General features: G+C 44.0%; 1 protein-coding gene across 4 annotated transcripts in view; it reads right to left on the reverse strand.

Moving 5' to 3' along the window:
* The window catches only part of BCAR3 (BCAR3 adaptor protein, NSP family member), a 131554-nt gene that overhangs the window by 15155 nt on the left and 103325 nt on the right, over positions 1–13074 (reverse strand). For all 4 annotated transcript variants that reach the window (XM_054981582.1, XM_054981583.1, XM_054981585.1 and 1 more), the window contains 3 exons: positions 9776–10218; positions 8270–8370; positions 3110–3738 (listed from right to left, as the gene is read on the reverse strand). In XM_054981582.1, coding sequence (XP_054837557.1) covers positions 3110–3738; positions 8270–8370; positions 9776–10218 — 1173 coding nt within the window. The remainder of the gene's footprint in view (positions 1–3109; positions 3739–8269; positions 8371–9775; positions 10219–13074) is intronic.

Below are 13074 nucleotides of genomic sequence, written 5' to 3' on the forward strand. Positions count from 1 at the left end.
GGAAACAGGCAATTCCTCCAATGCCCCGCTGAAATGGGACCTAAATATAGATTAGGCTCTCAGGGCAGAGAGCTCCCAAATAATGAGGATTGCCAGAAAGATCTTCTCACTCGAGTCACAGATCAGCTCATGCCAAATGATTTACGGAATCATCAAACAGGCTGTTGTTTCTAATAAGCCCATAATTGCTTGGAGGCGCATGGGGGCACATTCAAGGTAATGACACTGAGCTGAGGATAGAAAGAAGGGAGATAACCTTGAGAAGGCGGGTAGAGATAATGCCACTTAACACTTAGAGGGTGTCAGGCAAGGATTCAAAGGTCACTGTCATGGAAAGAATGTGAGAAATAGGCCACAGCAGGAAAAGAGGATTGTTTTAATGCAGAAAAAGGGGATATCTAGATGATACCAAATGCTTCTAGACATTAATTTCACCAGCAAAAGCACCTCAGAAACACAACTTTTAAAAGGTACTTAATATCACTACAGATGTTAGGAGCTATCGTGATAATAATTCTTTGCAGAGCACAGAAGCTATGCTTCCTTCCTTCCTTCTTAACCTGTTTGCCCCTGTGATGGACTCAAGGTAGGTCACATTGTAATTTTTTTTAATGCATTGTTTTGTGCTTGTGGACTGCAAACATAGGAAAACCTCCCAGGACCAGGGGTCATTTCGTAGAAAAAGAGCTGGAGGAACTTATTAGCATAATTCATTAGCATAACTCATTAGTATATGCCACACCCCTTGTCATCGCTGGAAGTGGTTCATTAGCATAACTGATTTGCATATGCCACACCCCCTGACATCACCTATCCTGGCTGTTTTTGACCCAACCCTGGCCATTCAGGGCCAAAATTGGGCCCAAAATGGCAAAAAGGGGCTGAAAATGGCCGAAGGGCCCCAAATGGTCAGGATTGGGCTGCTACTGAGTGGGAGAGTGATCCACCACCCGTCAGAGGCCCAATCCGGGTCATTTCGTCCCCAATCCAGGCTGAAACGGGCCAAAAATGGCCGAGAGTCAGATTGGCGAGGCCACCTGACATGTGACCTCTTTGGGGAACTGCCGGAACTGTGTTCCTGCGTGTTCCCCCTCGAAATGAGCCCTGCCTAGGATACATAGGAGTTGAGGCTTTGGTATTGTTCTGTATTCTGCATAATCTTTTATTATTTTGCAGGGAGCTAAGGGTCCTTGACAATATTGCCTCTCATCCTTTCCTGCACTACTATTCTGGAATAGTCGCTACAAAACACGCTGCCAGTAAAAGCCAAATAGTGTTGTTCCTGTGAAGGGGAAATAGCTCCATGTATTTCAAGGTAGTTCCATTAGAGAGCAGAGTAGGTCAGGAGGAGCCTCATATTCAGCTGCCAACTTCCCCTGTAACCACCAGAGGGAGCCAAATGTCATTTGGGCTTGCATCACAACTGAGGAGGGATCTACAGTGCCCCCCCTCTGCATGCTGCATTCTAGGTTTTATACCCTCACCTACCACTAGAGAACCCAGAACCATTTCTAGGCCTCTCATGAACATCAGGGCTGATGTTCATCTGTTCCTTGTGCCATTTTATCTTTCACAGACACAAAAAAACATTCCCAGTGGCCATTTAATCCTAGCTTTTGCCTTGGGAGAGGAAACCTCATAGTTTCACAGCCTTATCAGACAATGGCCAAATCTGCCTCCTCCATTCAGCCATAGTTTTTTCCCCCCAATTAACCATTTACCTAGATATAAAAATAGCTACCTGTTTGCCTAGTGACAGCAGCACTTCCTTCTGGGCTGATAGCATGCCACAGCCTTGATCCAGCTCTATGGGAGCATGTAAGCATTAGTCAAACTATTAGTGGATAGCACCAACTACCTGCAGAGCTCATAAAGCTGAATCCAGTCATCTGCTATCTGTCTCCTGAACAGATGACCCAAACTGATCTTTCCAAAGGTAGTTCCACAGAATGACTTTTTGTTGTTGTTGCTGAAAAATTCCACATTATGGTGCAAGGAGAACTGAAATGCAGATCCCATATAGCATCTGATAATAGCGCTACATTTCCCTTTTAAAATGTGGCAGTGCCTACTCCAAGAGCAAGATCCTGCCATATGTCTACTCTGAATCTCCTTCACTGAGGGTTTTTCCTGTACTTCTTTCATTCCTTTGTTTTTAGTTTAATTTGCTTCCTTTTCATTCCTGGTAGGACATTTCTCTTGTGGCACTGATGAATAAATAGTTAATTATTAGCTCTTGGGAGGAAGAAGTGTTATTTTTTAAAACTTAGTAGCAAGGCCAAATCACAGCTCTTAACTGTTTGTTTTATCTTACTATCATCCTAAAGTGATTACAAAATAATGGCAATGAAAAGCGTGGGGGGGAAACAAACATCGGTGACTTGGCTTGCTAGAAAATAAAAAACTCAGATCTCAAGCCTCCTTTATGAAGAGCACCAGCTGGCAGAAAAAGTAATTAATCAGTAAGGCTGAAAATATTTTAAGAGAACAGTAGGCCTGGGAAATCTGAATAGGATTTTGACTGTAGACATTGGATGGACTGATGCTGCAGCTACATTTTAAGTCAAAAAGCTACCACAAATCAGGATTGGAAGTCATGGGGGAAACCCACAGAAAATATTGGCCTGCAATAAGCTGACCACTGCGTAATCCGTATTGTCAATTTTAAAAGCGTGAACAAATTGTGGCAATTAGACTAAACAACTAGTATAGAAGCATCCTAAGGCCACACACCATCCATCTAGTATATTTTTATCCTGCTCTTCTGCAGAGGGAGCTCAGAGTGGCCTATGTGGTTCTCCCATCCTTGGTTCTGGATGCTAGATTGGATCGGGAGCTGGAAGTGCCACACTGATGTCATACTTCCTCAGCTCTTTAGTCGGCTGGGGATATGCATGCAGAAGCAAAAGCTATCTCAGTATATTCTGTTCATGGGTCACACTTATAAAAGGTCCAGATATATTTTTGCCTCTGTCTACTGTGCAAGACAAAGCGCTAGGACAGATGGACTGAACCAACATGGCTGTTTGCGGGGGCGGAGGGGGGGAGAACAGGTCAGTTCTTGTTGTTGTCATTTGCCTTGTTAAAGGAAACACAGATTTAGTTTTACCTTGCAATCCATTCTCAGTATATGCAGAGCAATAATCTTTGCATCATTGTTTGTCAGCAGTTCCTTCACCCTTTTTAACATTGCCATCTCCAGGGGCTTGTTTTCTGGGGGGAGCAGTTTGGACTCAAAAGCATTCGGCCTGAAACTGGAGACCATCTCAAGAACGGGTGTGACAAATATGCTGCTCTCTTTGCCCATTTCAGTCTGGGTTGTTTGTGGATCCACAGAGCACAAAGAATCAGTGTCGCCCAGGATCAAGTAGCTTGTTTCCGAATTCCTGGATGAATGCATCCCATTCTCCTTAGCTGTCAGATGCTCTACAAAGCTATTCTTCTGACATAAAGGTTGCTTTGTCATGCTACTGTCTGTGGGAACAGGCGTGTTAAGTTCACAATAGAGCACTTCTGAACAGTGCGGCGGCCTCATAAAGGGCGCTTTACTGGGCTTGGGTGGAGGCCGAGGGTACAGCTGGCTGTCCGAACCCCTGAGAGTATCATTGATTTGCAATTCGGAGGCAAATCTGCGAAACATCAACGGGCTCAGAGCAGGTTCACTGCCAGTTCTGTATGCTGGAGACTTTGGGCAAGGGCTTAATTCAGCTTCAGTTCCCTGAGCTGGATTCCTTGAACCTGGGGTTTAAAACAAAAACAAAATACAATTTTAACAAAGTGACAAATTACCAAAATTAAGAGAGAGGGAAAGGATAGGGTTTTCAGGGTCCATGAAGGGGGCAGGAACTATGGTAGGCTTCCTTTCAGATTCAGGCAAATTTAGCAGGTGAAGGATGAGGAGGCACACAGGTACTGACCTCTGGACTTTGGATTTCTTTTATTTATATCCCACCTTTCTTCCCTGCAACAAAAGGCTCCTGTTCTAAATGCTGGACACAGCCCAGGTGTTAAAAAAGGTTGCCATATAATGTGCCTTCAGACCACACTCATAATACAAGCATTTCCCCCCACCCCATACAATAAAGGTATTAAAAAGTAATCCCCCCCTTCAGTTTATATATGGTGAAGTGGTCTTGTAAAAGCTACAGGAAGATCAAAAGGGTACTTTTTGATTTCGGAGATTGTCAAGCATGCCCTGTTCTCTCTCCTCTCCTCCCCACCCCAGCACACGTGCACAAGCCCCCTTGGAACCAGCAGGGCTTGATATTGCATAGAATACAGCTGGAGGCTCTTCCCCATTATTTTCTGTCCTGCCCTCTTCACTCAGAGCCCAGGTCTACATTTCTCGTGGCTATTTTATCATTGTGTCCAATGATGGCGAAAATTATTTTTCTCCTAGCTGACACAGATCCATACGTCACTTGTGTGCAATATGTGTAGAGCCAGCAAGTTGCAGCTGATTTATGGCAACCCCTGCAAGGGTTTTCAAGGCAAGAGGCTAACCGAGGTGGTTTGCCATTGCCTGCCTCTGCATAGTGACCCTGGTCTTCCTTGGTGGTTTCCCATCCAATTACTAACCAAGGCTGACCTTGCTTAGCTCCCAAATTCTGACAAGATTAGACTAGCCTGGGCTATGCAGGTCAGGTCATATGCCACTCGCCTAGTATCTTTGTATGCACTGGCTGTCATGAAAATTTGTGTGCTGTTCTTGAGACGTAACACATTGTGGTATGACTTATGTGTTTGTGTCATTGGGTCAGGTTTTTCAAATAAATTTTTCTCTCATTTTCATCTCTGTTAATTCTTGTATTTTGGAGAAACAGAGCTGGAAAGGACCCCAAGAGTTATCTGATCTAACCTCTGCACAATACAGGAAATTCACAGCTACTGATTCCTCTGATTCTTATTTTTTTCTTCCGATTATAATGGCCTTTGGCCCTATGCAATAAACTCTCTCTCTCTGCAAGGAACAGAGAATCTGTGTGCCTCTTCCAGATCTATATGCAGCCCTTTCCCTTCTGTGGGCTGTGCAGTTACTGAAGATTTAGTTCTTGATTAACTTGCACAGCTCAGGGAAAGAGGGCTCGATAGAGATATGGGAAGCATATACACACAACCTAATGACCTGGTGTGCAACATGTGCATATGCCAAGGTGGGGCAAGTGAATAAACAGGGCTCCAATGAGTCCTATGGGGATTGCAAAACATGTGGAATCGGGCTCTAGCATAGGGAAGCTCATGCCCAGGCTACTCCCCTCCTCGGGACTTTCTGAAGCTGAATACAATGTTTGTGCTAACACTGTAAGCCAACCTTGGGCCATGCATTTCTTTCTCTGATTGTCATTGTATCCTGGGGGGTATAATTTTTTCAAATTGAATTCTTCCCAGTGCCACACACTGTGTGATTTAAGATGCATCTTGAGAGGCAGTGAAGTGGCAAACTCTGCCAATCCTCCCCCACCCCCAAATCCCAGACAGCTGCACTGTGACGTTGTACTTTAGTGACTGTGATAATATCTGCTTATCCCTGAAGCATATATAAGCTGTACTGTCAGAGAGAGAAAATTTCCAGGGCTGGGAATAGGAGCAGCTCCGTAACCAGATCTGATGGGTAGTGGTACAAACAAGGTCTTGTGACTCACTAGAAAGAGCACCACATTTTGCATAGAAAGAAAATGTTCCCGAAAGGGAGCCTAAGCACACGCAGAGTTATGACATGAATGAACTTCAAGGGCATCATTCATGGCTCAGAGCCAATTGCATTCAGAACGCATGGAAATACCTTCCAAGACCCCTATACACACCAGACCCTCACAGCCTACTTCCTTTTCCAAAGGCTGCTTTGACAGGGATACAGGACTGGGAAAGGACTCTCATTTACTCCTGCCACCACCTTCTTCATCCCATCTTTGGCACTCTGGTTTCTTGTAATTGTTTGGGTGATGGGAAGAGAAGAGAGGAAGCACACAGGGAAAAAACCAGACCCTACACTCCTCCGTTCTCTCACTTCTCTCATTCTTCCTTCATTTCGATGCTGATTCAGGCATCATGGATCACACCACCAAGTAGTGAATGATGCCCTTCACCTCCTCTCAAGCCCAGAAGTATAACACTAACAATGCCAATAATGTTAAGGGTTGTGTGCAATTCAGACTCAAGTGAGCTTTGACTCTTGAAAGCTCATACCCTAGAAATCTAGTTGGTCTTTAAGGTGTCACTGGACTCAAATCTTGATATTTTACTGCTGACCAACATGGCTACCCATCTGAAGGTAAAACAATTACAATTCTTCATCTAGAAGATAATCAACATACTAAAATCTGTATAAAATCAAGCAAAATATGCCTGTTATCTCTTATTCTACAGTTTTTATTGGCTGAGACCCTAAACAGCTGTTCCAGTTCCATGAATGAAATTACATTCCCATTTCTGGAGAAGTGAATGACAATTTTTACCAATTCTACATCCCACTGTAGCTCCCTACATTGCCCCCCTATTGTTCTGGGAGGGGGTCCACTGACCCGCAGGAGAGCATTTTGGGGGAAGTCACAGAAGGCTGCAGTGGAGTGGGGAAGCTGTCTTCTTCAACTACAATGTCACTTGCGCTGGTTAGAATCCATGCCATAATGCACAATTTTGTTACTAATTTACTGCGACCAAGCCCTTCTGGCTTTGAAATTGGTACAGATTTATTCTGGCCTTGCTAGCCATGGGGAGGAATAACAAAGCTATGCAAGGTACTGAAGCTGCTGTACAGTGCAATCTTTAACAGAGTCAATGGACTCAGAAGAGTGACCGTGCTTAGGACTGCATGGTTAGTCTACCATCATTCTGACATCAGAAGCTTCTGCCAATACTGTCCATACATTTCAGGAATATTTTTGAGATCTAGCAGCTTGCTTTTTACAAAATGAAATGATTCTCAGGAAGCTCAGTTCTGTGTCCATAACCACATTACTGCCTTGCGTGCTTTTCCTGTGCTTCCAGCATCTCAGCAGTGAGCAAATCAGTGGCCTGTCAGCCTGCTGCCGTTCCTGCCTCCATTTGTATCTGTGTTACTCATGAATTGTTCTTCTTCCTTTGGTTCCCAAAATGACTGCAACAGTTGGAACAAGAAGTGTGTAGCAGAGGTTAAGTACCAATTGTTTATTTATTTAGGTATTTATACCTCACCTGTCCTCGATGGCCCAGGCAAGTCTGATCTCGTCAGATCTTGGAAGCTAAGCAGCATCAACCCTGATTAGTACTTGGATGGAAGACCACCAAGGAAAGCAGGCAATGGCAAACCACCTCTGAATGTCTCTTGCCTTGAAAACTTAAGGGGTTGCCATAAGTTGCCTGCGACTTGTTGGCACTTTTCACCACTGTTTATACCCCACTTTTCTTACATCATTGTCCTCTCCTCCATTTTATTCTCACAACATCAACCCTTTGAGGTAGGTTGTGTGTGTTCACCTCTGACCCATGGCGCCTCCGATCCATGGCGACCCTATGAATGAAAGTCCTCCAAAACATCCTATCATTAACAGACTTGCTCAGATCCTACAAACTGGAGGACGTGGCTTTTTCTATTTAGTCAAGCCATCTCGTTTTAGGTCTTCCTCTTTTCCTACACTGCCTTCCACTTTTCCTAGCATTATTGATTTACTGAGGTAGGTTAGGCTGAGAGAAAGTGATTGTACCATTAGCCAGTGAGCTTCCATGGCCAAGTGGGGATTTGAACCTGGGTTTTGCAGGTCCTAGTTTGACACTTCAACCACTACACCACACTAGCTCTCATACTAACAAGAGTCTAACTTGTTGCTTATAATACTTATTGCTTCTATAGCACTTATTTGAGTCATGCTTCACATGCACTTGCTTGATCACCCTATTACAACATTACTATAAGGGAGACTTGTTAATGAGTTCTTGGCTGAGGTGAAATTTGAACCTGGAGTGTTTTGATTCACGGCTCACACTTTTAACCACTGATGTTACCAGAATTGCATCAATTCATTCTTGTAGCACAAATAAGCGGTGCCGTCCTAAGAAGAATGACTCCATTTAAGAAAACTGAAGACAATGGGCTTACAACGATGTAACTCTACTTAGGGTGACACTGTAGGATTGCAGATGGGAACGTGAAGGAAAACCCTTCTCTCAAAACTAAGGAAGCACTGCTGAGGCCATTGTCTGTTACAACAAGACAGAAACATACACATCTTTAAGGAGAACTTTAAAATTAATGCTTCCTTCCCTCCAATCCCCCAGCACTGGCCAGGCATACCTATTGGCAGGTAACTTTCTGACTGGTGGGCCTTTAGAGGGAATTTTTTCTCTTGCATGTGATCCAAACATGCTGGATGGCTGCCACTCTTTTCCTTGTTTCTGAAAAAAAGGGAAAATGGTACAATGTAATTCACTGTTCAGTTTCAGACTTGTGCTCATCATGACCCTATCTCCTCCGACCACCACGTTCTAACTAAATGTTAGAGGGGAAAGGACCTTTTGCAAGTCACCACAAATCTCAGCCAGTGACTATCACCAGCAGAAGCCACGTGACTTGGCCCCTGTGCCAACAGGAAGAGCTCCTGGCCTCTTCTCTGCTTTGTTGCAATGGCACCATGGTAGACAGAGGGCAGTGTTGCTACCAGCAGGTGGCAGGTGACACCAGGGACAATTTGGCTTGGCTCTTCAGTCTCAGTGACTCTCTGCTGAGGCACAGACTGATCTCCTCTCAGAATGCCAATCCCATTTGATGGCTGGTTTGTCTGCACACCATCAATCCTAATATCTCTGCTGCCCTGAGCAACATTTGAATGGGGGGGAGGTCACATGCTCTGAAGGCTTACCAGTACAAGACGTAGTGTTCTCTCTCTCTCTCTCTCTCTCTCTCTCTCTCTCTCTCTCACACACACACACACACACACACACACACACACAAATACACTCACAGTCATGAGCATGTATGACAGCAATTCCCAAACAACATACTGGGGGACACAATTACAGGTGTCTGTGACTCTAAGGCATCAATGCAAAACTTCCCTGTCTCTCTCCTGTGTCACTGCTGAGAGAAAATAACTAGCATTAGGTGTGGTTGGATCAATCCCTCCCAATGGAGAGATAATGCCTTCAGAGGAACGCCCTGATTAGTGATTCATCCACAAACATAGAGACATTGGATCTTCTCAGGGAAAAGAAGTCTTATACTTAGGAGTGAATAGTTCCTCCAGTTTTAATGTAGAAGCAGTTCTCAGCTATCCGCAGTTTGGAAAACACTGATCTGTGACTAGCATTGTTTGTTCAAAGGCTACGCGAGAAAGAAAGGGAGGGGGCCATAAGTCAATGATAGGACATATGCCTTGCATCCAGAAGTTCCCAAGTTCAATCCTTGGCCTTTGAAGTTAAAGGGTCTCTGGTAGGAGATGTCAGGAAAGCTCTTGTTCTACCTGAGATTTTAGAGACCTGCTGAGTCAGAGTAGACAGTAATGAGCTGGTGGAGTAGTGGTCAGATTCAGAATAATGTAGTTCATATGAAAATACAACTGAAAGAAAATATTCTATTTTTTATTCCTAGACAGTGTAGTAGACAGCATCTAAAATAAACTTAAGTGCCCTTCAATCTCAGAAGCATGGATTAAAACAAGCCCTCACCAGTCAATCAGCTAAGCTGATCTATCTATTTAACCTTGTAGTTACACTTTAAAAATTGTGTTTTAAAATAATACCTCATGGAAATCAACCATAGTCGAGGCATAATCAGGTCTTTTATGAGACAAGCTGGCAGTACCTCAAAAGGTTTCCTTGGTTTGAATTCTGCTCCTGGGCCTGCCGACTGCACATATTAAGGCTGAGTCTCTTGGGAGGTTCTACTTTTCCTTCAGGAGTGCTGCTCTCTCTTTGTCGCACTGGACAGACACCATATTTTTCCTCCAAACACCTCAAGGGAACAGTCCTGTTGATGGGCTGAAATATAATTGCTCCACTCTGCTTGGATATCGGCTGACGGTTTCCCACATAACACCGAATGAGGCCAGGGATGCTGTCAAAACTTTCATCTTCAAACTGGTACTGAACACGACAATAAGCTTCGTTAAGCCTCAGCATCGTTTTGATGATCTTGAAATGCTGAGAGATGTTCTTCCACTGGCAGGTAAGGACAAAGTTCCCAGGGCTGGAGAGAGAGTCCCGAATCAAGAAATCTCCATCCCTCTGAATGAGGCTTTCAGCCAGCTTTAAAAGAGAGAACCAAATGCACTTTGAATCAAAACAAGATTAGTCCATACTGGACTCTCTAGGCAGTTTTTTCCTCCATTATTTTATTGAAGGCCTCACCACACATCTTTTTTATTACCACTCATTTATTTATTGAAGTTCAAAATGTAACATCTATCGAAAATGATCATACATTTGAAATATAAAAGAAAAAACATTAAAGATATTCTCTGGAATATGATTATAGTTCCTTGTAATATAGCACAATTTTGGATCAATATTCAGCAAAACTGGCTAACACTGCAGTTCTATGCACACTTGAAGTAGATTCTTAGTGAATATTATTTACTTACTTCATTTATACACCACCTTTCTCCCCGATGGGGACTCAAAGCGGCATACATCATTTTTCTCTCCTTCATTTCATCCTCACAAACAACCCTATGAGGTGGGTCAGGCTGAGAGCATGTGACTGGACAAAGGTCATCCAGCAGAGTGATGATTTGAACCAGGGTCTCCTAGATTCTAGTTTGATACTTTAACCACTACACCATGCTGGCTATGATGTGTATGCACAGGACTGGGTTATAGACCATCCTCTCATCTCCCTTCTCAAGCTCATCTCAGTGTGTCTGTTTCAGTGGTATAACAGTAGTGAAGTGTTGTCAAATTGCAACCAACTTATGGTGACCCCCTCAAGGGCTTTTTAAGGCGAGAGATGAACAGAGGTGGTTTGCCATTGCCTTCCTCTGCATAGCAACCCTGGTCTCCCATCCAGGCACTAAACATTTTCAACCCTTAGCTTTCAAGCTAGTCAGGGCTATTGAGGCTGCTAGACTTGAATCACCCATAGTTCATTGTTTTGTTTATTGATTTATTTATATGCTGTAGTGGGTTCCCCCCCCCCATTATTGTAAGGCATTTTGGGTCCCCTTAGGGAAAGAAGTGGAATATTTAATAAAATAAATATAAATAAATAAATATTCTGTCTTAACTAGAACTATATTTCGTTTGTCTTTGTCAGATGCTGGAATCTGAACTGCTACCAATAAATTTGTCAAAAACATCCTCCGTTTTATACATGTGCCTTGTAAAAACCATCAAGATTACCTGGTCAGCAGAAACTCTGACTGGATTAGGAATGGAGGTGGAACGCAAAAGATAGCCTAACCAAAGTGAGGAGATCATTTGGATTCTTGTTACCCTGAAGTCAAAACAAGCCCATTTGTCTTAGCTGACCCTTAACTGCACCCAGCTCATCCGCACAAGGTTTCTCATTTACTTCTATGGAGGGAACTGTGTTATGAATTAGAGGGCACATAGGACTCTGCGTTGTTTTCCCCTTAATGTTAATCTTTCTAAAGGTTTCGCTAAGGATTGTGGCTCTCTCTCTCTCTCTCGCTCTCTCTCCCCCAAAAGTTAATTGCCTTTTGGATATGTGATATACTCCAATGTGCAGTGTTTCAATAAGCAGAGAACATTCAGCTAGCCTTACTGTTCCCCTGGATCATTTTGTTTTCAAGTCGCATATGAATATCTGATATCTTTCCGGTCCCTCTAATGCAACTAATCACGTATCCTGCAAGAGCTCCCTTCACAGTAAATCAGTTAATCTCCAAGGCTCCACACAATAATCTACTTTCTGCTGCTACATAACTAACGCAGTTCCTTGTTTTGGCATTTACTTTTGGGTGCAAACAACAGTCTATAAAGGGAAATAGTGTGATCAAAATGGGAGGGGGAAGGAGCCTTAAGCATCACAGTGGGAATGAGATTGCAGAGCTATGACAGCGCAGGACTACGCAGCTTACAGCAACACTCTGTGGGAAGCAAGACTTCCCACCATGCTTCAATCCAGGGTTTTTTGGAAAAAGCTACAGCGGGGGTGGGAAGAGATCCACTTCTTTCTCAAAGTGCCCTAGTAGGAAGCTACCTACATATGCTGATGACACCCAGCTCTATTTTTCTTTTTCGTCTACATCAGGTGAACTGGTGGTTGCTTTGGACTGCTCCCTGGAAGAGATAAGGGGCTGGATGAGGGCCAGCCAATGGAAACCGAACACATATAAGGCAAACATGCTGTTGGTCAAAATGGGGTTAACCCAAGGTTGAGGTATCAGCTGTTCTGAATGAGGCTGAAGTTCATAGCTTGGGGATTCTGATTCCAAACTCTAGCTGGCCCTTTGATCAGCAAGCAATTATCAGGTTAAGTTATTCAACTTTGTACATGAAAAGCTCTGTCTGTCTGTTTCTACTCATTCAACGTTTATTAGAAAGAGTTGGCAACCTTGGGGATGCTGTTACCTCCAGACTTCAGATGGAAACAACAATCTCCTCTCTGGTCCACTGTCCTTGTAATCAACTTCAGCTTCTTTGCCAGCCTCAGTCTTTGGAGAGGTGTGATTTGGCCAAAGTTATCCATGCCCAGGGCTTTTTTGCAGGGGGAATGCGGGGGAACGGAGTTCCGGAACCTCTTGAAAATGGTCACATGGCTGGTGGCCCCGCCCCCTGATCTCCAGACAAAGGGGAGTTTAGATTGCCCTCCGCGCCACTCAGCGGCGCAGAGGGTAATCTAAACTCCCCTTTGTCTGGAGATCAGGGGGCAGGGCCACCAGCCATGTGACCATTTTCTTTGAGGGCAACCCACTGAGTTCCGCCACCTCTTTTCCCAGAAAAAAAGCCCTGTCTATGCCCCAATCAAATCAAGGTTGGACTGCTGTAATGTCCTTGGAAGACGGCCCAAAAGCTTCAACTGATGCTGAACCCAATGGGTCTGTTGACTCTAGAGACCACATTAGAACAGCTTTGTTGGCTTCCCGTTTGTCAGTCTGGTTCCATTGTACCATGAAATCATCGTTGGAGGCCCGGCTCTGC

The sequence above is a fragment of the Eublepharis macularius genome, chromosome 5 (genome assembly GCF_028583425.1).
Source record: "Eublepharis macularius isolate TG4126 chromosome 5, MPM_Emac_v1.0, whole genome shotgun sequence".
Taxonomy (NCBI): Eukaryota; Metazoa; Chordata; class Lepidosauria; order Squamata; family Eublepharidae; genus Eublepharis; species Eublepharis macularius.